Source organism: Sardina pilchardus, chromosome 16 (assembly GCF_963854185.1).
Source record: "Sardina pilchardus chromosome 16, fSarPil1.1, whole genome shotgun sequence".
NCBI lineage: Eukaryota > Metazoa > Chordata > Actinopteri > Clupeiformes > Clupeidae > Sardina > Sardina pilchardus.
The window spans coordinates 28057879-28083420 of record NC_085009.1 but is presented as its reverse complement, the minus strand read 5'-3'; the positions used below and the strand labels follow the sequence as shown (position 1 = coordinate 28083420).

At 45.8% G+C, this 25542-nt stretch overlaps 2 protein-coding genes across 4 annotated transcripts in view; both read right to left on the bottom strand.

The window, feature by feature from the left end:
• The window catches only part of LOC134059778 (ribonuclease inhibitor), a 24086-nt gene extending 874 nt beyond the window's left edge, over positions 1–23212 (bottom strand). Inside the window, exons 1-4 of one of the 3 annotated variants that reach the window (XM_062516279.1) lie at positions 18903–23212; positions 18568–18741; positions 16694–16867; positions 5538–5711 (exon numbers count right to left, since the gene is read on the bottom strand). In XM_062516279.1, coding sequence (XP_062372263.1) covers positions 5538–5711; positions 16694–16867; positions 18568–18741; positions 18903–19447 — 1067 coding nt within the window. In that variant the 5' untranslated portion in view covers positions 19448–23212. Of the gene's footprint in view, positions 1–5537; positions 5712–7434; positions 15110–16693; positions 16868–18567; positions 18742–18902 lie in introns of those variants that run through there. The other 2 variants (XM_062516280.1, XM_062516278.1) reach the window with 2 other exon arrangements.
• The window catches only part of LOC134059637 (NLR family CARD domain-containing protein 3-like), a 150585-nt gene that overhangs the window by 32314 nt on the left and 92729 nt on the right, over positions 1–25542 (bottom strand). The window lies entirely within an intron of this gene.

Here is a 25542-nt window from a genome sequence, read left to right as displayed (position 1 = left end):
CGACGGTAACGCATCCTGTTATTTGAAAACAAGAAGATGATTCTTTGCGTGGAGAGGAAAGGTTACGCATCCTGCTACTTGAAAACAAGAAGATGAACTGTTTATCCCACCCCTTCGATTGAGCCCTGTCTACGGTGAGTGTCCAGACCCTACATCTTGATGTGTCCCCAGGTCTCCCGGGGAACATAGGACCCTTTTTTTGAAAAAGGGTTCTATGTTCCCCGCTGAGAAACTAAACTTTACCAGTCTCACCCACTGCATCCCTTTTTGATTGTAAAATGTTTTGTGAGTGGTAGGTGAAACACTCTCCTGTTGTGAGGCAGAGTAAGTGAGTATTAGATAGATAGATAGATAGATAAATAGATAGATACTTTATTGATCCCCAAGGGGAAATTAAATTCAATTAGGCTGATACTTTAACTGTGCATTGTTTGTGCTATTATTGTTGGTTTTTAATTTTTGTTATTATGGTCATAATTATTATGACCGCCCTACAGCACAGGTTTAGTCAGATTTTTGTTTTTTTTGCATGCGCAATTGTCCGTCAAGGATTCCCGGGACCGGGGTGCACAAAACTTGTTGGACCACCTTTTTTTGTATGTTGGTCTTAAAGGACCATATCAACCCATCCCATAACCACTCATTTCATGTATAGAGCCACCTAGTGGCTGAAAAAGCAAAAATGAGGCATTGTAATTGCATGTATCTTTGGTTGACAGGTTCAAAACTGCATGGAAAATTACAACACCCTCTGAATGTATGCCAAGTTTTGTGTAATTGAGGGATCATACAATAAATGAATATGTGTACATTTAGCGACTGTACACTATGCACACGCACGCATAAACACATAAAGATACATGCACACACATGCAGGCACACACACACACACACACACACACACACACATACATGTATACAGTGGGGAGAATAAGTATTTGACCCCATGCTAAAGTTGAATATGAAATACCCTTTTAAAAATGTATCTTAATGCCTTGATTAAAAAAATGAGTACAAATCCAAACTTTAAGGAAATCAATTTTCTTTGTGAATGAAGAATGTATCATAAATAAATCAATGTTTTCCTTAAAACACAGGGGCATGTATTTGACTCCTATGTTAAATTCCCATAGAAGCAGGAAGATTTTACATATGTTTTTTTTATTTTCAAAGGCCAGTTATTTCATGGATCAAGTTTCCCTTTGCCTTTGGATTCAAAATAGCCCCACATCACCACATAACTCATTGAGCTTAATGCAAATCAAACAGGCTAATAGGGTTAGGCTAACTGGAAAAAAACACCATGCCAATCTCTAGGTATTGTGAAGGGTATGTGGTGATGTGGGGCTATTTTGATTCCAAAGGCAAAGGAAAACTTATCAGGATGCATAGTATCCTGGATCCATGAAAAAAATTAAACATTAAATTAAAAATAAAAACATGTGAAATCTTCCTGCTTCTATGGGAATTTAACATAGGAGTCACTATGCCCCCTGTGTTTCAAGGAAAACATTTATTCATTTACGAGTCCAGTTGAGTTGGCAACGGATCAAAACGAAAAACAATGGTTCCATGCTATGCTTGTGGGGCTACATGCGCACCAAGTTTCATGCACCTCAGTGGCCCGGGACTTCTTTACGGAAAATTGCGCATTTGTGACCGCTGTGTGGTGGTCACAATAATAGACTGAGGAACATAGGACCTTTTTTTTTAAAAAAAAAGGTCCTACAGTATGTTCCCCTCTTTGTATGGGACCGGGGAACATAGGACCTTTTTTTAAAAAAAAAAAGGGTCCTATCTTCTGCCGGTCTCCTGGGGAACATAGTTCCCCGGTCCCATACAAAGTGGGGAACATAGGACCCGGGGAACATGGGTACGCTCCCTTCACAGGTAATCCACAGTTAGCTCGTAGAGTCCACACTCCACAGGTAATCCACAGTTTAGCTCCCCAGGTAGGCTAATTCACAGTTAGCTCTTAGAGTCTCCACAAGAAGCTCAAAGTCCACTGTCGCCGAACGTTCCGGCTGGCCGCACGACTCAACCAGCCGGAGCTCTGTCTGCGCACTCCAACTCGCAACTCTTTATCCCCAATCACACACCATCAACAAGCTGCAGGTGTACCACTCCTCAATCTATTAATCAATTGAGTCGGTGGGGGCACAGCCGTCGTGGCCGGTAGACACCGTTCACTACACTACTTTACTAAAAATGTCTAGGCGATTTGTTATCGCAATGCAAAGTTACGTGGTTAACATCACAACACTATTTAGACCTAGCAAGGATATAGCTACTGACAATCAATATTTGCATCTGCTTCAATGAGTTTGCTTGATTACGTTTCTAAACATACAGCGCCCTCCACAATTATTGCCACCCCTGGTTAAGATGCGTTAAAAGCCTTCAAATAAATACAATTTTTATTGTAGAAGCATACTCTCACACTGAAAATTGTAGAAAAATGTAACCTTCAACTCAAGTGAATTTTAGGGTGGGAAAAAAAATTCCTGACTGAGAAATAATTATTCTTCATAAAATCACCTGTTCCACAATTATTGGCACCCCTAACAATTCCTAGGAAATAAATGTAGTTAAAGTATTTCTGTCATTTCTGTCATTTCTACAGTAGTTTACAAAGTCGATCAGAGTATGTAGGAACATTTAATTAGTAATTCTTAACATCCTGTTTCCCTGGGCTGTAAATATGACGTCACACAGAGGCCATTTCTCTTCGACATGGGAAAGACAAAGGAACACACTGTTCAAGTAAGGCAGATATGTGTCGACCTTCACAAGTAAGGCAATGGCTACAAGAAAATAGCCACTTGCATACCTGCCCATACTGTATCTATGGTCAGAGGAATCGTTAAGAGGTTTAAAACAACTGGAACAGTGGTAAACAAGCCTGGAAGAGGACGCATGTTTATTTTGCCACCACGCACAGTGAGGAGGATGGTAAGAGAAATAAAAAAATCTCCAAAGCTCACTGTTACAGAATTGCGTCAAATGGTTGCATCTTGGGGTCACAAAGTCTCCAAAACAACCACCATGCCCTATCTACCTGCCAACAAGTTGTTTGGGAGGCATGCACGGAAAAAAACCTTTCTCACTCAAAATCATAAGCACAAACGTCTGGAGCGGTACTGGGCCTTCAACTGGGACCGTGTGCTTTGGTCAGATGAGATAAAGTTAGAGCTTTTTGGCAACAAACACTCTAAGTGGGTCTGGCGTAACAAAAAGATGAGTATGCAGAACAGCACCTCATGCCCACTGTGATGTATGGGGGAGGATCGGTGATGCTGTGGGCCTGTTTCTCTTCCAAAGGGCCTGGGAACCTTGTTAGGGTGCATGGCATCATGAATGCTTTGAAATACCAGGACATTTTAAATCAAGATCTGGTGGCCTCTGCCCAAAAGCTGAAGATGGGTCGTCACTGGGTCTTTCAGCAAGATAATGACCCTAAACATATGGCCAAGTCTACACAGAAATGGTTCACCAGACACCGTATCAAGCTCCTACCATGGCCATCTCAGTTCCCAGACCTCAACCCCATTGAAAACCTGTGGGGAGAGCTGAAGAGAAGAGAACCCAGGTCGTTGGATGATTTGGAGACTTTGTGCAAAGAGGAATGGTCGAAGATCCCTCTTTCTGTTTTCTCTAATCTTGTGAAACATTATAAAACAAGCTTAGGTGCTGTTTTATTAGCAAAAGGGGGTTGTACAAAGCATTAATATCAGGGGTGCCAATAATTGTGGCACACATGATTTGATGTAAAATAATTATTTCTTAATGTGGGATTTTTTTCCTTCTAAATAAATGCACTTGTATTAAAGGTTGGATTTTACGCTTTTTTTCATTGTGGTCCTATATTATTTGGGGAAAAATGCTAAAGAGCACATCTTAACCAGGGGTGCCAATTATGGAGGGCACTGCATAGAGACCAGACATTTACCAACTTAATTTCATTATCAGTCTGACGGAAACACGGTTAGGCTATGTGCAAGAACAAGTCATGTAAGAGATTAAATCGTCTAGCTTAGGCTACCTTCCATGAGAAATCGTAGCTGCTCCTTCTTTTTACTTCTTCTCTCTCCATAAGTTGCTGATCTCTCATTCACTAAGCAGCGCAAGCGCCGCACACCACAGGCAGCAGGCTGCAGTGCACTAATGTAGGCTACCCATAGAATAGGGCTCGGGATCATGACGTGAAAACTTCGCGGGCACAGCCATATTGGCAGCCTCACTCCTTAGTTTACTATGGATTACTATGGATTTACTCCCGCCTATTAGTAGGTTCCTGTTACTTAGTTTTTGCCTTCTTGGTCCTATGTTGCTGTGTAGTGGGGTGTAACAGCACAACCCATGATCGCAAGAGAAAAAGAATCGCTAATACTATATTTCTGCTTCTTCTGTTCTGCATTTTAATGAATGGACATTACGCTCGGTGCGCTACCAACATGGCGGCAATATTCCTAGAATGCAAGGCATGTGCCCGAGCCCTATTAGCCTAGTTGCCTTGCATTAGTTCCGTTTTTGACGTTCGCCTCCATGTTGAACAGCCACGTTGAGGGTTGAGTGACAGGTGTCAGTACTTGGTGAGAATGCATGTGCTATGTCGGACTGTGAAGGATGGAAGATGATGAATAAATAGGCATAGCCTAAATTAGTAAATGTACACATAAACTAAATGTACACATAAATACATTTATTATAGCCCCCCACGGATGAAATTCCACAAAACTTGGCATACTTCCAGAGGGTGTCAGGTTAATCATACACATGAAATGTGGTGCAGTTCATAGCATCTCATCTGAAGATAAGGGCGATTAAAGCAATATTATTATGCATTTTAATTTTTTAATCATGGGGGTGCAAATCACAAATGATCATAAAGTAGTTATTCAGGAAAAACTGAAATTGTTGGCTGTCGGGTGGGCCAGTGCGGGGGTGGAGAGGCCCCCGGGGACGAAACAAAATGTTCCCGTAAAAGTCTCCTGGGGCGACATGCCCACCAAGTTTCAAGTGCCCCGGTCTTACGGTGTCCAGGGAATCGTTGACCAAAAATTTGACGGGGAAAAAAAAAAGTGTGTGCGTGCATGTGCTTGTGTGCATGTGTGCATGTGTGCGTGTGTTTGATTGAGTGACTGAGTGAGGGAGTTGATGGTGTGTGTGTTTGACTATGTGACAGAATGAGTCAGTGCTCTGTGTATTAGTGAGTCAGTGAGCGTCAGATGTGTGTGTGTGTGTGTTTTGTGTTTACTGTACTGTATGTGTAACTGAGTGGCTCAAGGAAGGAGTGAGTGAGTGAGTGAGTCAGTGGGCTGTGTGTGTGTGTGTGTGTGTGTGTGTGTGTGTGTGTGCGCGTGCGTGCGTGCGTGCGTGCGTGCGTGCGTGTGTGTCATGTTATAGTGTGAGTGATTGTGTAAGTGAGCAAGAGAGTGACTGACTGACTCAGTGGTGTGTTTATGTTTGAGTGAGAAAAAGAGATCAAAATACACATTCACTGATGTCAACTCAGTATTTGGTCTTGTGATACTCACTGTAGTTTCTCCAATTTACAGTTGGGATCCTCCAGAAGAGAAGGAAGATGCTTCACTCCTGAGTCTCCTGCTTTATTCCCACTCAGCTGCAGCTCTCTCATGTGTGAGGGGTTTGATCTCAGTGCTGATGCAAGAGCTCTGAAGCCTTCCTCTCCAATACTGCAGTCTGTCAGGCTGTAGAGAGAAGTAGGAGAAATACTTCATTTTCATTTCCTTTTGGACTATAAACATTCCTGTCAAATTTACAGTACTTTACTCTCTCTCTCTCTCTCTCTCTGTGAGTAAGTGATTGAATAAATGAGGGAGTGACTTGAGTGAGTCAGTGGTGTGTGTGAGTGTGTGTGTGTGTGTGTGTGTGTGTGTCAGGGATGGAAATTAGCACCAGCCACCAGCAAAATGCTGGTAAAATGTGAGAGTGGCTGGTAGATTTCAGACACAAAGTCATATTTTAACATTGAGTGGCTGGTTAATTTGACCAGAAATCTGCTATTGGCTGATACATTTCAACATTTTCGAATTTTAATTTCCACCCCTGGTGTGTGTGTGTGTGTGTGTGTGTGTGTTTGTCATGTTAGAGTGTGAGTGATTGTGTAAGTGATTGAAGGAGTGACTGACTGACTCAGTGGTGTGTGTGTGTTCATGTGAGAGAAAGAGATAAAAACACACTCATTCATTGATAGCAACTCAGTATTTGGTCTTGTGATACTCACTGTAGTTTCTCCAGTTTACAGTTGGGATTCTCCAGAAGAGAAGAAAGATGCTTCACTCCTGAGTCTCCTGCTTTATTCCCACCCAGCTGCAGCTCCCTCATGTGTGAGGGGTTTGATCTCAGTGCTGATGCAAGAGCTCCGAAGCCTTCTTCTCCAATACTGCACTTATACAGGCTGTAGAGAGAAGAAATACTTCATCTTGATTTATTTTTGGACAGTCAAACATCACTGTCAAATTTACAATACTCTTTGTGTGTGTGTGTGTGTGTGTGTGTGTGTGTGTGTGTGTGTGTGTGTGTGTGTGAGAGAGTGTGTGTGTGTGTGTGTGTGTGTGTGTGTGTGTGTGTGTGTGTGTGTGTTTATGTTGTGATTGTGTAGTATAAGTGAGTGACTAAATGAAGGAGTGACTGAGTGAGTGACTCAGTATTTGGTCTTGTGATACTCACTGTAGTTTCTCCAGTTTACAGTTGGGATCCTCCAGAAGAGAACAAAGATGCTTCACTCCTGAGTCTCCTGCTTTATTCCCATTCAGCCACAGCCCTCTCATGTGTGAGGGGTTTGATCTCAGTGCTGATGCAAGAGCTCTGAAGCCTTCCTCACCGATACTGCAGTTCCACAGGCTGTAGAGAGAAGTTGGAGAAATACTTAAAGGGATAGTTCGGGTTTTAAGACACGAAGTTATATGGGTTCCCTGTCAGCAACGTTGTGCATCAGAAAAAACGTTGTCCAGCTGTCAGTAGCACGCACGCAGTGATAGGAATCGAGAAAAATAGTGCCAAGTGATAACAAGGTTTGAATTTTTCCTGGACAATGTTTTTGTGGTGCAAATATATCACTCTTTTGAACGCATATGGTTTTGAGAAGAAAAACACTTTACTTTCGTGACCCCAGCAACTTGCCGGACTACTTTCTTCAGCATCAAAAACGATCAAAAACCGGCTGGATCTCGGCTCACAGGACGCTGTCGGGGGGTAAGTCAGTGTAGCGCCCCAATGCCGCTGTGGTGGGCATGTCTCATTAAATACACTCTTTCTCACTCTTTGGGACGCCCTGAGTTCTTTTAAAAGGAAAAGTAATAATTGTGTTTTTGTTTTGATATGTATGCTTGAGCTCTATGAACTAATGAAATCCCCTTTTTAACTAAATGAGAATATCTACAATGTAGAAGCATCAACAACAAACATGAATTGTAATGAAAATATAAATCTTTTTACTTTGCAAAAATAAATGAATAGCTTTAGGCTTTAGATCACAGTCATAGGACACATTCAATACACTGCAGTATGAAATACACTTTCAAAGTAACCCCAATCCTATAATCCTATAGCCGGCAATAACTAAATAAAGTTATGTAAATGATACTCAATCAGTCCGGAGCTCGGTGCAGGCCTGAAACGGTGCTTGTGTGCGTAGGAGCCTTGAAACAAGATGGCTACTTCGCGCGTAAGCGCCAAAAGAAAATGCATGCACTCACTCAGACCACAATGGCAAGATGGCTGTCGTCCTTGTCTCCACTGCAGCATGGGCTGGCGGAACAGATGACCAGACGTCTTCCTCGCAGCTGATACTCGTGTCGGCAACAGTTCGTAGAGACTGCGTGGATGAGTAGCTGTGTTAGCTTCTCACAAAGTCTCTCACGAAGCAATGAGCTAGGTCGAGCTGACTAGCTCCTCTGAATCAACTCGCGGTACTCGCGGTAAAATTCTTAACATAAAACACGACAGTAAGCGCTCTAAAACACTGCTACACTAATGTGAAGTAACAATAAAGACTAACTGTCCGTTTGTCTATGCACATTCACACTAATAAACTTAGTTGGTGTATTACAAACTCAGTCTCTTTCTAGCAGCATGGCAGAACAGCTTCACACACTCGTGTCTCTCCTTCTTCTCCTCTCGTTCTCCATCACGCACTTCACTTCCTGTCTCCACCTGACCTTTACCCCGGTGGCTGATTAAATTCTCATTAAAGAAAACATTTTAACTAACTTAATAATTCTAATGACAAGTAAACATTATTTTAACATTACTAACATTTCTAAATCCACATTTTAAACATTATGAATTTACATTTTAATGAAAATCAAAGAAAATAGAAACATGAACTTAGACCCAAAATCCCATTGGGCTACATCCTCCCCCACTTAAATGGTTTTCATGTCCCTATGAAACCTTATTCAATGAACAATGAATTTCACTCTAACCAATCTTAATGACTACACCCCTATGAACTATAGTCAAAGGCTGGTCCTTAGGTCTTCCTGGTTCATCATAACTTAGTCTGATAACAGGTTTAATAGACCTCTTCTCTCTAACAGGGGAACTTTCCTGAGGTCGAATATCCTCATTCGCAATCACAGGTGAATTTCTCTCAGACACAGCATTATCTCTTTGTCCAACAGGTGTCTCTGCATCATTAACCATTATCTCACCATCACTGACATCTGTGATGACATCCTCAACCTCTGAAACAATGTCAGGCTCATCATCACCAGCATGATCAGACACATTCTCATGTTCATCAGCAGTGTCCACTACTGGTAACACACATTCACGGGTTCTCTCAGAGACATGATCTCCAAAATCATCACGCTCCAACCTCCATCTGATGACTGGTCGTACTTCACACTCAGATTCACTAGACTCTTCATCTAAGTAACCTGTATTCTCTTGAGGTTCCAGCCTACGTGACTGCTGCGGCACTGACCTCCTCTGAGTCCTAGTCACAGGTCTATTCACAGGAATTTGAGCTTCCTGCTCATCAGATATCCTCACTAGACTACCAATTGGCAAAATGTTGTCTCTGTGAATGGTCCTAAGCTTCCCCATACCACTCTCAGGCCTCACCCTGTAAACAGGCAAATCAGGGAGCTTTTCTACCACCACATAAGGTAAAGAGTTCCACCGACTCTGTAACTTATGCTTTCCTTTCAACCCCAAGTTCTTCAAGAGTACTCGGTCACCCTTGGATAACACTTGGTTGCGCAAGACTCTCTCATAGTTCCTTTTGTTTCGCAAGTGAACCTGTGTTGCTGATTTAGCAGCAAGCTCATATGCGCTCTGCAAATCACGTTTCAGTTCTTCCACATAGCGGGAATGACTGACTGCGTCTTGTCCATCAGTTCCAAAACACACATCAATAGGCAATCTAGCCTCTCTGCCAAACATGATGTAATAGGGTGAAAACCCTGTGGCATCATTCTTAGTGCTATTGTACGCATGTACAAGCTGACTGACATGACGGCTCCACTGTCGCTTATGTGTGTCCCTCAAGGTCCCCAACATAGAAAGCAACGTTCTATTAAAACGCTCAGGTTGTGGGTCCCCTTGGGGATGGTAGGGAGTCGTTCTGGACTTACGGATCCCCAAAGTCCTCAAAAGTTCCTTAATCAATCGGCTTTCAAAGTCACGGCCCTGGTCCGAATGAATTCGGGCCGGCAGGCCATAGTGAACAAAAAACCTCTCAACCAAGACTTTAGCCACGGTCACTGCTTTTTGATCTTTAGTAGGGTATGCTTGCGCATAGCGACTAAAATGATCCGTGACTACCAGTATGTTTCCAATTCCACTTGAGTCTGGCTCTAACGACAAGAAGTCGATACATACCAGCTCCATGGGACCACTAGAGGTGATTTGATGTAATGGAGCAGCTCGGGCACATGGACTCTTCCACGTTACACACCTCCCACAGTTACCTATGTACTTCTCTACAGTCTGAGTCATTTTCGGCCAATAAAACCTGTCTCTCACCAGGTCTACAGTCCTCTCTACCCCCAAGTGTCCCATATCATCATGCAAAGCATGAATCACCTGCATCCTGAACTGCTTGGGCAGTAGCAATTGATGTATTTCTTTTCCAGATGCTTTGTGTGTAACTCTGTACAACAGTCCATCTTCAATTCTCAATTTCTGACTCTCACGCTTCAACAAAGCGACATCAGAATCAAACTGACTCAAGTTAGATGGCCACTGGCCAGTGTCCATGGCCTCTCTAACTACTCTGAGAACACTGTCCTCGAACTGCGCTTTTCGCAAATCGTCCCGGGTGAACTGTTCTAGTTGACCCAAGTTGAGATGAGTGGCAAAAGCATACAGCTCAGGAACACCTTCTGCGGGCACTCCTAGTCTATCGGCCACACGCACATCACTATCACGCAGCTCCTGTGCATGCACACGACCACAAATTGTCCTCACATCACTCTGAGACAGTCTCTTCCATGGCTCAGCATCCTCATCAATCCAGTTACGGGAAAGCAAATCGGCATCGATATTGACTTTGCCAGGGCGGTATTTGATCTCAAAATCATACGTGGCTAAGGCAGCAAGCCATCTATGCCCTGTAGCATTAAGCTTCCCGGTAGTCAACACGTAAGTGAGCGGATTGTTATCCGTCATCACAGTGAATCTCACTCCATATAAATAATCGTGGAACTTATCCACCACTGCCCACTTGAGTGCTAAAAACTCAAGCTGGAGAATATGATACCTCTGTTCTGCAGCATTCAAACCTCTGCTGGCAAATGCAACAGGTCTAAGACCCTCGGGGTGCACTTGATTCAAAACAGCCCCCAACCCTTTAAGGCTGGCGTCAATGTGTAGCACATAGGGCTTGTTCGGGTCCGCAAAGGCCAATACAGGTGCATTTGTAAGGCGCCTGATGATCTCACGGAACGCTCTAGTACACGCTTCTGTCCATCGCGAGCCAAATGGTTCGGATTCTTTGTAGTACTGTTGGTCTTTCACTACACTAGGCTTTTTACCCTTCCTTACAGGAGGATACCCTTTGGTGAGTTCGGTCAATGGCTTCACAATGGAGGAATAATTGGCTACGAATCTGCGGTAATAGCCGCAGAAGCCAAGGAACGACCTCAACGACTTCAAATCAGTAGGCTGTGGCCACTGGGTGACAGCCTCCACCTTAGATGGGTCAGTGGAAATTCCATCAGCCGACACAATATGACCAACATATTTAACTCTAGGCTGACAGAAGTGGCACTTGTCCAGCGACACCTTGAGACCCACTTCCTCCAGACGGTCTAACACCTTAAAAAGTCTCTCCTCATGTTCCTCCAACGTTGCACCAAAGACAATCAAATCGTCCAAATAAACAAGGACTTGTAACAAATTCATGTCACCTACTGCCTTCTCCATTAAACGTTGAAATGTCGCAGGAGCTCCCATCACTCCCTGCGGCATCCGTTCAAATTGGTAAAAGCCAAGAGGACATATAAACGCGGTTTTCTCCTTGTCCTCCTCTGCCATGGCTATTTGGTAATAACCACTACGGAGATCTAATACGGAGAACCAGCGACTTCCAGCTAAACAGTCCAATGCATCATCGATGCGTGGGGTTGTATACTGATCAGGAATTGTCTTATTGTTTAGAGTCCGGTAGTCAATGCACATACGCACACTACCATTTTTCTTTCTCGCAATCACGATAGGTGATGCGTATGGACTCCGTGACTCTTTGATCACTCCTGTAGCTAGCAGGTCTTGGAGGTGTTTACGCACGTCATCTATGTCAGCAGGCGTAAGACGTCTGGACCTCTCCCGAAACGGTCGGGGGTCAGACAGACGAATGTTGTGCTCTACTCCCTTAGCTAAGCCAACCTCCCACTCATGGAGCGAAAACACGTTACGCCGGCGACACAACTTTCTCCTAAGTCTCTCTCTCCATTCATTAGGAATGGGAGAATCACCAAAATCAATTAAGCTTGGATCCATCTCTCCAGACATCTCACTTCTCACTGGGGAGCTAGCCAAATCAGCAGGCTGTACTTTCCCCAGAGGCATGCCTTTAAGTATGGTAACCTCTCTCTTTGTCTCATTCTGTAATAACAGAGAGAAACTTTTGCTATCAATAGCATTAGCCGGTGCTACTACTGGTTGGAACATTACCCCTTGAGGCAATGGCATGGCGTCACTTGCTTCCACTACAACTATGCCTTTAGGCACTGGCTGCGAAAATTCAAGTTGACATGACACACAACGGCTTTCTTGTGGTGGGATGGTCAAATGACCAGGACCCATCCATTTCACTATACCCACAGCCTCATCTGAATCAACCTCAGCAAGGCTATGTAATGCAGTCTCTTTTTTAGGCCCAAGCCCACTGACGTTCAATGCACGAGCTAGCGTTTCACTCTTTGAATGGTCACACAGAGCAGCAAGCCTATGAAACAAGCTAGCATTAGTGCCCAAGATCACTGGGACCTGATCCGGTGTGTTAGGCCCAGGGCAAATCAATGCCAACACCGACAATGTCTCAGTCTTACCAACAAGCTCTTTTGGGAACTGCATATCTACCACAACATATCCTTTGTACGGGTAGCTTGTGTCACTAAGACCCCAAATGGCTAAACCCGTCACTGGCTGAATGGGTACACAAGACAAGTGTTTCTCATACCATTTCTCAAAGATTATGGTCACTTGTGACCCACTATCCAAAATAGCAGTACAGGGATGACCATTCACTTTAACCTGTACAGTGGACGGAGGACCAATCAGACCCTCAGGAAATGAGGCGGTCATTTTGGCATGTACAGCTTGTTTTCTAACTGAGCAATGAGTGGTTTCGCCTTCAGGAACACGCTTGTCTTTAGCTTTGTTAAGTGAAGCGATGAGCTTCCTGATCACCTTTTTCTCATTCTCAGTGGATGAACATTTCGAAGCGATATGGCCGTCTTCTCCACACCTGTAGCAGAAGCGGTCATCATCCCCCCTTTGACTCTGCTTTGGGCTGGAAAAGCCACGCCCCGCGCTCTCAACAGCAGCAACCGTAACTGGCTGTTCTACCTCCCTATTTCCCTTATTCTTTAATTTCTGCTTTAACCTGTTAACTTTTTTCCGCAAAGCAACAGCTTCAGCCTGGTCGTTGCCTGAGTGAAACGACTGAGGCGCAGACGTATGAACATCAGCCTCCTCTTTAACACAAGAGGGCCTCTTTACCATCTCAGACACTTGAGCTTTCAGGGCCTTGAAATCAGCCTTCAGCCCCTCAACAACATCTACTTCAGCTTCAGACTCATCTTGAGCTGCAACCTTCCGAACACGTGTGTTCACCTTTTGCCGTGTACGCTCGTGTTCTTCTTCAGTCCTTATTTCAGCTAGCAAATCAAGGAAATTTGGAGGGTTACTCCGTCTCTCTTTCAGCCGTAGCTGTAACAGCATCAGGTCTGAACTAATCGCTCCCCGAAGCAACTGTTCAACTCTTACTCTATCTTTATCTTGGACTGAAATACCACCTTTCTTAACCACTTTAGCCAGAAAAGGCTCAAGTCTCCGAACATAATCTGACAAAGTCTCACCAGCCTTCTGTTGTATGAGACGGAAAGAGAAATAGAGGTCTTCGCCAGACTCGGCAGATCCAAATGCACTATCCAGCGCCTCTAACAATTCCTCAGAGCTGGCACCTGGCTTACTAAGGCGCAAAGACTTCACTACCTCTAAAGCAGGGCCTCTCAAACATTCCAATATTCTACGCCTTTTTTCTTGTTCAGCCAAGTCACTCTCTTGAACCATTACTGTGGCCTGTTCAAGCCAATACTCCATAGATTCCTCCCCAGCCGGGGTGGGAGTGACACCTGAAAAAATCCGAAGACGGCGATAACCGTGATTCTCAGCCTGGCTTTTGTTAGCGCGGCTCACCACATCAACCATTGCACGCAAAACTGCCTCCTCAGGTTCTCGCAGAGGAACAGACGGATTGCAAAAATCTTTTAAATCAGCTGACGTTTTACCTTCAGTCCGTAAAAAGTCTCTCAACTTTGCAGAAAAATCATCAGGGGTGGGGAGATTTTGGTCAGCTATCACAATTCTCCACACTACTTCACTATCAGCAGGCCGCACTTCAGGGGGAACCAACCGTGGATCTAGCTCTTCTTTACATTCACAAAGAACCAAGAGACCATCCGCGTCACTGTTGAAAATCCTACCCCTTACTCTCACACGTCCCCAACATCTCACAGTATGCAAGACGTCTTCAATTTGGCCTACTGCAAAATCTTCGTCAACACCAATCACTAATATTGCATGACTAGAATCAATATTTTCACCTCTGCACCATTGAAGCAGCTCCGCTTTAAAACTCTCTTTCGGATAAGGCCGCGACTCCATGGCAAAAAATCACAATATCTCTCAATAACAAATTATGTTACAACTAAGATATTCTCAAATCAAAGCAATTGCAAAATATCTAATGTTCAAAGCTACAAACATTCAAAACATCTCAGCAGTGCCTCCATTTTGTGTAGCGCCCCAATGCCGCTGTGGTGGGCATGTCTCATTAAATACACTCTTTCTCACTCTTTGGGACGCCCTGAGTTCTTTTAAAAGGAAAAGTAATAATTGTGTTTTTGTTTTGATATGTATGCTTGAGCTCTATGAACTAATGAAATCCCCTTTTTAACTAAATGAGAATATCTACAATGTAGAAGCATCAACAACAAACATGAATTGTAATGAAAATATAAATCTTTTTACTTTGCAAAAATAAATGAATAGCTTTAGGCTTTAGATCACAGTCATAGGACACATTCAATACACTGCAGTATGAAATACACTTTCAAAGTAACCCCAATCCTATAATCCTATAGCCGGCAATAACTAAATAAAGTTATGTAAATGATACTCAATCAGTCCGGAGCTCGGTGCAGGCCTGAAACGGTGCTTGTGTGCGTAGGAGCCTTGAAACAAGATGGCTACTTCGCGCGTAAGCGCCAAAAGAAAATGCATGCACTCACTCAGACCACAATGGCAAGATGGCTGTCGTCCTTGTCTCCACTGCAGCATGGGCTGGCGGAACAGATGACCAGACGTCTTCCTCGCAGCTGATACTCGTGTCGGCAACAGTTCGTAGAGACTGCGTGGATGAGTAGCTGTGTTAGCTTCTCACAAAGTCTCTCACGAAGCAATGAGCTAGGTCGAGCTGACTAGCTCCTCTGAATCAACTCGCGGTACTCGCGGTAAAATTCTTAACATAAAACACGACAGTAAGCGCTCTAAAACACTGCTACACTAATGTGAAGTAACAATAAAGACTAACTGTCCGTTTGTCTATGCACATTCACACTAATAAACTTAGTTGGTGTATTACAAACTCAGTCTCTTTCTAGCAGCATGGCAGAACAGCTTCACACACTCGTGTCTCTCCTTCTTCTCCTCTCGTTCTCCATCACGCACTTCACTTCCTGTCTCCACCTGACCTTTACCCCGGTGGCTGATTAAATTCTCATTAAAGAAAACATTTTAACTAACTTAATAATTCTAATGACAAGTAAACATTATTTTAACATTACTAACATTTCTAAATCCACATTTTAAACATTATGAATTTACATTTTAATGAAAATCAAAGAAAATAGAAACATGAACTTAGACCCAAAATCCCATTGGGCTACATCAGTGCTGATGCACAACGTTGCTGACAGGGAACCAATATAACTTCGTGTCTTAAAACCCGAACTATCCCTTTAATCTTCATATCTTTTTGGACAATCAACAATACTATCAAATTTACAATATTCTTTGTATATATATATATGTGTGTGTGTGTGTGTGTGTGTGTGTGTGTGTGTGTGTGTGTGTGTGTGTGTGTGTGTGTGTTTTGTGATTATGTGTAAGTGAGTGACTAAATGAAGAGGTGACTGATTTGATCAGTGGTGTGTGTGTGTGTGTGTGTGTGTGTGTGTGTGTGTTTGTATGTGTGTACGTGTGTTAAGTGTTAGAGTGTGAGTGATTCTGTAAGACAGTGACTGACTGACTCAGTGGTGTATTTGTGTTTGTGTGTGTGTGTGAGTGACTAAATGAAGGAGTGACTGAGGCCAAGTCCACACGTACCAAAACGATCTTTCCCCCCCCGTCTTCCCTGGCATTGTTTCAAGAATATTTGCATATAAAAGGGATCCATCTCAACACGCTACTTTATATTCCAGGGCCTTGTATTCACAAAGAATTGCTAAAAGTCGCTCCTAACTGGTGAATTTACAGTAGGAGAAACTTCTAAAAATAATCGGCGTGTCACTCCTAACTTTAGGACTCCTAATTTCCTAATTCACGAAGCATTTTAAGCCTAAAAGTAGCTCCTAAATCTAGGACAGCTTAAAATAATTCAAGAGGACTCCTAACTCACTAAGACCTATTCACAAACAGCTTTTAGTGGCATTTCACATCGCGATGTTTTGAAATGAACGTGCGACTACAGGAGCTGTCATACAAGGGGAATATTTGTGCATTGCAACTAAAGGATGCAATAATGCCACCGACAACCAAAACCACCATAGCATGTAAACTAAATGTAACGTCTCATTGTAGGCCTAAATATTATACGCAATATTTTCTCCTCTTTGTGAATGTAGCTACCGGTACGTGTTTTCATACAGATTAATTTAAAACATGTGGCAAAGATACTGCTCCAGTCCGTAGTGTTTCATTATGTGATACTCACTGTAGTTTCTCCAGTTTACAGTTGGGATCCTCCAGAAGAGAAGAAAGATGCTTCACTCCTGAGTTTCCTGCTTCATTCACACTCAGCCGCAGCTCTCTCATGTGTGAGGGGTTTGATCTCAGTGCTGATGCAAGAGCTCTGAAGCCATCCTCTCCAATACGGCTGTCTGTCAGGCTGTAGAGAGAATCAGGAAAAATACATCATCTTCATTTCCTTTTGGACAATCAAATTTACCATACTCTGTGTGTGTGTGTGTGTGTGTGTGTGTAAGTGAGTGACTAAATGAAGCAGTGACTGAGTGAATGAATCAGTAGTTTCTGTGTTTGTTTGTGTGTGTGTGTGTGTGTGATTGTGTGTGTGTGTGTGTGTGTGTGTGTGTGTGTGTGTGTGTGTGTGTGTGTGTGTGTGTGCTTGTGTGTGTGTGTGACCGACCTGATATTATTATTGATGAGAGCAATGAGAGTGTATTCATACTGGATGTTGTTTTGACCCATGTCTTGAGGAAGCCTATTTAACGAAGCTTGTGAAATACCAGCCTCTTGTCAAGTCAAGTCATTTTATTTATATAGCGCATTTAACGTGCACAGAGTGCTACCCAAAACCCTTTAAACCCTTTTCTTGTACAGCAGATCTATAGTTTTGGTTATAAATGCCAATATGTCATATTTGGAAGTTTGGGCCATGTACTGTAGGCCTGTTCCCAGAGGACTCAGGATAGTGGGATTTACAAAAGTGAAAGCAAAACAACTGGCTAAATACGGTTCAATCTCTTCTATAATTGGAAGTCGCCACATTTGGAGAAGGAGGTGTTGTGTATATCCTTCACACTGCTGCACTGAGCTTGGTTGTTGTCAGCAGAACCTTGTCTGAGCAATTATTGCATCTGCCAAATTTGTATCCTTATGTGATATGTATTCTTGATTGTGGATACAAATAAAGAAGTAAACTTTGTGTGTGTGTGTGTGTGTGTGTGTGTGTGTTGTGATTGTGATTGTGTCTAACTGAGTGACTAAATGAAGGACTGAGTGAGTTGATCAGTGGTGTGTGTGTGTCTGTGTGTGTGTGTGTGTGTGTGTGTGTGTGTGTGTGTGTGTGTGTGTGTATATGTGTGTAGAGTGTTAAGAGTGTTATAGTGGGAATGATTCTGTAAGTGAGTAATGGCCTGTACAGATTACACAACTTTTTTTGTCTTTCACGATTATCTTTTAAGATTGACCATGTCAGACTACAGTAGGCAATCAGAGAACCACAAAATCTTTCTGGGACTTGGTCACAAGAGTGATCACATTACAAGATCATCTATTGTAGCCTTCTCGTTGTGTGTCGTCACAGTGTCAGTGTCAACACGGGGGAGATTCCCCAAAAATTCTGACATGCTAGACTTTTGGTCGTAACGTCGTAGAATGTTGCAGACAATAAATCGCATGTCGTTGAACATGTCGTATCACAAGATGCTTCCTCCTTCGAACGTCGTTCCCGACATTGAATTTTCGGACGCGACAATTGAAATTTGTCACAATCGTGGCAAAATCGGGCTGAAATCGTGTAGTCTGCACAGGCCATAAGACAGTGACTGACTGACTCAGTGGTGTATTTGTGTTTGTGTGTGTGTGTGTGTGTGTGTGTGTGTGTGTGTCTATGATAAGACTCCCCCCCCCCACTGAACAGCATCACTGCTATTTGATAATAAGACCCCCCCACCCCCCAACTAAACAACATCGCTGCTATGTGTTGATAACCCCCCCTTCCCCCCAAGACAATATCACTGCTATGTGAAGACCCCCCACACACACACTGGACAACATCACTGCTGTATGATGTGTCTTATTAAGGAATACTGAAATGTCTTATTGAGGAATACTGAAATGTCTTACCGGAGTGTCTCCAGTGCACAGTTTGGGTTAACCAGTCCACTACACAGTTCTTGGACACCAATATCTCCAATACTGTTACCACTGAGGTCCAGCTTTTTCAGTTTTGAAGACATTTTGGTGAGGACAGATGCCAGACCTGCACAGCTCCTCTCAGTGAGCCCACAACTGTTGAGCCTTAAGGAGAAAACATTCCACCAGTTAGCAGACTTTCTAGAAAGAACTTTGATAACATAAGTGCATTAGTCTTGTTATGCTTCTGATTCATACTTAATATTGAGATAAATATCATTACTTAATATCAACTTAAATTACCCATAACTTTTACTCTTACTTACAGAGCCGTTTGGGATTCCTGTACTACTGGCTGCAGCCTTAGAAGACATTCATCAGACCTGCTGTATTTCCTTAAGATAAACACATCCAGCTTTTCTTCTGATGTCAGAAGCACAAACACAAGAGCTGACCACTGGGTGGATGAGAGTTTGGCTGCTGAAAGTGTCCCTGCACTCAAGAAGCTCTGGACTTCTTCCACTAAGGAGTGATCATTGACTTCATTCAGACAGTGGAAGAGGTTGAGAACTCTTTCTGATGATGGCATCTCCCTTATCTTTGTCTTAATGTAGCTGCCTATTTCCTCTTTGCTTTCATGTTGTACTTTCTTTATTAAGCCTCTCAAGAGTCTCTGGTTGGATTCCAGAGAGAGGCCAAGAAGGAAACGGAGGAACAGATCAAAGCGTCCGTCTTCATGTTCCAATGCTTTGTCTACAGCACCCTTCTGTAAGGTGGTCATGGGTTTGCCCGTTGTTTGCCATTTCAGACGTTGAAACATTGTTCTGGGGGGTTGCTGTGGGGACATGAGATCTTTGTCACGGTTGGGCATGGTTTATTGTATGTTTGTATATTACGTGATGTTTGGCTATGTCACATGTGGGGGTGGGTGTGTCTATGTTGTTTCCATTGACTGTGTCGGCCCTGGACTGCTGCGGACTATTACTTTATAATGAGATGATTGGACTGGGGACTTACGGGTTGATCGCTGATTGAAGCAATTGGGAGGGGAATGCCTTTTTATAGGACCGCAGAGCTCTGAACGGGAGCGGTGGCTTACCTGGCGAGGCAGGTCGAGAGGCACAGCCGAGGGGGACGAGACCGGTCTGCTGCATGCTAACTGCTGACGCCGAGGATGCGTGTTACCAGCTGACTGAAGGGAAGTTGTAATTCCTGCTCGAATTGGTGTGAATGGGCCAGTGTTTAGCTGTCCGAGTTTTGAATGTATTCCTGTTCCCAAGGGAGATCGCTTCGTTGGAGCTGCGTTGCCTGATTGGAGGGGAACAGCTGATGTATCAAAGATCTGCGTGTTAAGCGCCAACTGTAAAGGAAAGTAATCCATCCTCCCTTATTATGAATGAATGAATGGGCTGACCTCTGCCCGGCACATTTGTGAGTGCTGTTTTTTTTGTGTGTCTGTTCGAGGTGCGACCGGGGACGGAGAGGGAGAAACGCGACTGCTGTTCAGGAGGAGAGTGCCGCATTGTTGACGTTTGCGTGCTCGACTTCCGGGGTGAGCCGGCGACTGCCAGCTAGCCTACTGGAGACAGCCAACCCCCTGCAGCCTTCGGTCCAACGCAGCGCGGCCCTCACCTGGTTGAACTGTGGGTTTGTTCCTGTTCCCTTTTGGTCGGCGAGGGGGGAAGCCGCCGACCAACGATAACTCTCTCTGTGTGTGTGTGGCCGCGACAGCATACAACAGCGAGGCGGGCGAGGACAGAATCGCGGTAAGCCCTTTCCCCATGCATTGACCTGCCTGTGGCGACCCCTACTGGTGCACGACGGTGTAGCTGTCAAGGAGTGGATATTATTACTGTCAGGCTGATTGCAGAACGGATTGTTGGACATATGATGTGATTACCCAAAGACTGGTGTGGTGTGTGATCATTAATGCTTGTTGTGATCTTTATGGTGTGTGATTTCTTGATTGTGGTGAAACTGATCTCCTGTGTGAATACTTGAATAATTGAAAGTGAAGCGGGGGCATTGTTGCTGTGTATGGGACTGGGTGGAGTAGCTCGTTTGGTTGCAACAGTCATATGTGTATCCATCAGTGTTGGTGATTGTCTACTACAGTAATTATGACTTCCTGTCCTCTGGGTTCATTTGGGTTTATACAGTCTGTGGTGTCCCTGTCTAGCCCAGGCCTTGGGGGAGGGGCAAGTGCTTAGAGTCCTGTCTTGGTGTAGTCAATCTAATAGCCTGCCTGTCCTGTTATTGTGTGTTTGTTGAGCCATGCTCTTGTACAATAAATAATCTTATCAAAAACATATCAGTGTGGTGGCGTGTCTCTGGGAGGTCCAAAACCTGTCATTGGTTGGGGTTGGTCACGACAAAATTGGCGTTTAGTTGGCAGGACCTCTCATAAGACACAAAGCCAGCACTAATATGAGCGAGGTTGAAGGAGATGGGGGAGCTGGGCCTGCTGGGCCTGTAATTAATAACACTATGATGGTGCCCTGGTTTTTGGGTGGGCCTTGGGTGCCCAAGTTTGGTGAGAAGAATAGTCAGCCCTTAGCAGAATGGCACAACCAGATGGAAATATATCTGAGAGCTCAGACATTGTCAACAGCCCAAGAAGTGGATTTTGTGTTAACTGCACTTCAGGGGGAGGCAAGAAGAGAGATCTTATTGTTACCAGAGGTGCAGAGAGATACAGCTAGTAAGATCTTTGCAGCGCTTAAAAACATTTATGGTGAGAATGTAAACCTAAGCCAGATTAGAGCCCAATTTTTTAAATGCCAGCAGTTTACAGGGGAAGGGGTGGGGCCATTCATTCTGCGTCTGCGTGAGTCTCATTCCAGGTGGCGAAGGAGGGAGCCCGTAGCCGGATCGGACGACGAAATGCTCAGGAGTCAGCTGGTGCTTGGATTACAGCCCGGGCCTGTGCAAACTGAATTGCAGAGACGAGTGCGCAGAGAACCGGCCCTCACTTTTGAAGAAGCCTGTAAGGAAGCCAAGGCCATGGAAAAAGAGACTGAGCTGACTCCTGTACAGAGCGAGGTGGACACGCGTCGCACATACAACAGCCCACCTCAACCTAAGGCTCCCACCTCAGGCGACACGCTGAAAGACTGGAGTAGTCTTAAAGAGGCGCTGCGGACGGAGCTAGTGGATGAGCTACGAGCTCAAGTGACTGACTTAAAGTCCTCCTTGCTGACCGAGCTACGAACACAGCGGGTGGTCCCCGAGGTGCCCCCTCAACAAGCTGAAGTTACCCGTCCTGGGGGCAACAACAATCCAGTTGCGACCCGCCCCAGACGCCGGCCCAGGACGCCACAATGGGACGACCAGGGGCGACCCATATGTCTGAGGTGTGGGAAAGTTGGCCATATGCTGCGGGACTGCTTTTCCCGGGACCCAGCTAATCTACGGAGGGTCTCATCTGCTGCTGATGGTGGAAGGCCTGCTGAGGCCCCAATGAGAACTGCCCTGGTAGGAGAGTGCCCTGAGGTTGAGGTCCTGATTCAAGGTAAGCGCATCCCATGCATCCTTGATACGGGGTCACAAGTAACCTTATTCAGTCAGGGCCTCCTCCAGCGCCATCTGGGGGACATTGCAATGAAAAGGGTTACCGATGTCCCCTGGTTAACTTTAAAGGCAGCTAATGGACTGGCCCTTCCCTATATAGGCTATGCACTGCTAGATTTTGAAGTGGGGGGGACCTCCATTTTGGGGAAGGGTGTAGTCATAGTAGAGGATAGTTATTTGCCTCCTACATATGGGGTGTTAGGCATGAATGTCATTCAGCATTGCTGGGAAGGCCTCCACCAGCAAGGGAGCCACCGACTCACCCTGTTTAAGTCCACACTCCCCAGAGCAGCAACCGTGGCATGGGACCGGGCGTTTGCGACCTGTCGGCGGTTAAAAGCAGAAGAACATCGGGGCCCAAGCTTGGGAATAGCCCGCCTTCGCACAAGCGACTCCATCCACCTGGCCCCCCTAACTGAGACCGCTGTGTGGGCACATGTTCCAGACGCAGCAAAGGCTGTCCAGGAAAGTGTGCTCGTGGAGGATTGTTACCATGGGGCGCAGGAATGGTGCGTGGCCCGTGCGGTGGCCCGAGTTCAGGAAGGGAGGGTCCTCCTCAGAGTGTGCAATCCGCATCCATATCCCGTTGAGCTGCCCCCTCGACGTCCTCTGGCTCGGGTGTTACGGCTGGCCCAGGAGGAGATCCAGGCGCCTAATCAACTGGTGCTCCGGAGGGAAGACGAGACTGTGGTAGAAGTTGACGTCTGCCCCGTGAGTAGTGCTCTCCCTGCTCATTTAGCTGCTCTTGTTCAACAGGTGGAGGGGCTAACCTCACCTCAGCTACAGCGTCTCCAAGGGCTCTTGGGCCAGTGGCAGGGGGTGTTTGCCCGAAGCGAGGAGGATTATGGTTGCACTGATGCGGTGTACCACACTATCCCCACCGGTGACGCCGCTCCCATTCGCCAGCGATACCGGCCTGTACCACCAAGCCTTTATGCAGAGCTGAGGACATTGCTCCGAGGGATGTTGGAAGGGGGGGTTATTCAGGAAAGCTCTAGTCCCTGGGCAGCACCTGTAGTCCTAGTAAAGAAAAAAGATGGTTCCTGGAGGTTTTGCGTGGACTATCGCAAACTAAACGAAGTCACTCACAAGGATGCCTTCCCTCTTCCTCGTGTGGAGGAGTCTTTGACCAGCTTGAAGCAGGCAGAGTGGTATTCCACACTTGACCTGGCTAGTGGCTACTGGCAGGTAGAAGTCAACCCAGCGGACAAGGAAAAGACTGCTTTTGCCACGCCAGTAGGTCTCTACCAGTTCGAAAGGATGCCATTTGGATTATGTAACGCCCCTGCGACCTTTCAACGGTTAATGCAGAGGTGCCTTGGAGGTCAGGTACATGACTTTTTACTCATTTATTTAGATGATGTAATTGTTTACTCACCTGACTTTAACTCCCACCTAGACCATCTCGGGCAAGTCTTTGCAAAGTTGGAAGACCATGGACTGAAGCTTCAACCAGCCAAGTGCCACCTTTTCCAGCGGTCGGTGCGGTACCTCGGCCATGTGGTTGGAAGGGGGGGAGTGTCCACCGACTCCGATAAGACTCAGGCTGTACAGCAATGGCCAATACCCACCACAGTGCGAGACGTCCGCTCCTTCCTGGGGTTTGTTGGGTATTATCGTAGATTTATCCCCGCTTTTGCACAGAAAGCTGCTCCCTTACACTCACTTTTAAGGGGGACAGGGGGAAGTAAGACTAGGCCTATTACGTGGACTCCGGAATGTGAGCAGGCCTTTAACCAACTAAAGCAGGCACTCCTCAAGGCGCCTGTGTTGGCATATGCTGACTTTGCCCTGCCCTTCCGAGTCTATACAGATGCCAGCCTGCATGGGTTAGGGGCAGTTCTGGCACAGGTTCAAGAGGGAAGGGAGCGTGTCATTGCGTATGCGAGCCGCAGCTTGCACGAGGCAGAGAAGCACGATCAGAACTACAGTGCATTCAAGCTGGAGCTCCTTGCACTTAAGTGGGCAGTGACAGATAAATTCAAAGATTATCTGTGGGGTGCTTCTTTTCGAGTATTCACTGACCACCGACCTCTGCTCCATTTACGGACTGCTAAACTGGGGGCTGTGGAGCAGAGGTGGGTGGCTCAGCTTGCTAATTTTGACTTTTCATTGTCTCACAAACCAGGAGCGGAGCACCAGAATGCTGATGCACTGTCCAGACTCCCGGGAGCAGTGCTGGCAGGACATGTTAATGCACCGACCTCCCATCTTGAGGACTCTGGAGAGGAGGCATGGGCCAGGCGGCAGGGCTGTGATTCAGATCTGTCCCAGATTCGTCAGTGGTGCCAGCTAGGTCATGAGCCAACGCCAACCGAGCGTCAGTCCCTACAGGTGGCCGGCCAGAAGCTGATGAGTGAATGGGAACACCTTGCAGTGCGAGATGGGGTGCTGGTGCGACGGAGGCCTGGTCTTCAGTCGCTAGAAGAGGTGTTTGCAATCGTGGTGCCTGCTGCCGAAACCAGGAAGATGTGGACTCGTTACCACAAAGCTTTGGGACATGCCAAAGGATTTAGGCTGTTGGAGGCCCTGCGAGAACGGCTGTTCTGGATCGGCATGAGCCGGGACAACCGCATGTGGGGGAAGGAGTGCACTCAGTGTGCCCTCAACAGCACCAGGGATGGACCCAGGGCACCTTTATGTGCGATCGAGAGCAGTTACCCCTGGGAAACGTTGGCCCTGGACTATTTATCGCTGGGCCGGCCTGGTGATCGTTACCCTTACATTCTGGTGATGGTGGATTTATTCTCACGATTTGCATTTGCTGTACCAACGAAAGATCAAACCGCCCCCACTACGGCCAGAGTATTATGGACAACCGTATTCCAGTCCTTTGGGTGTCCAGAGAGAATTCTGACTGACCAAGGCCCTGCGTTCGAAGCTGAATTGACCCAATCCCTCTGTGCGCTCTATGGGTGTCGCAAGGTGAGAACTACCCCGTATCACCCACAGGGTAATGGCGCCTGCGAGCGCATGAATCAAACTATCTTGAAGTTGCTTAACACCCTTGACCCAGCAGAACAGTCCAACTGGAGTGAGCACCTGCCAGAGTTGGTGCATGCCTACAACAACACGCCCCATAGCACAACTGGACTGGCCCCCTTCTTTGTGTTGTTTGGCAGGCACGCTCGCCTCCCGGTTGACCAGATGGTGGGGGTAGACCGGCCAGAGCGTAGGGGTACTCAGCTTGAATGGGTGGAGCATCATCATGCACGGCTCAAAACTGCTTACCAGATGGTGTTGGAAGGGACTCAGCAGCGACAGCAGCAAGATCTGGAGCGTCGCAACCAGGGGCCCGGTGCACTGCCCTTGCTGCCTGGAGAACGTGTCCTGGTTCGAGCTTTCCGCCGTCGAGCCCGAGGAAAGCTTGGGTACCAATGGGACCCGCAACCGTAT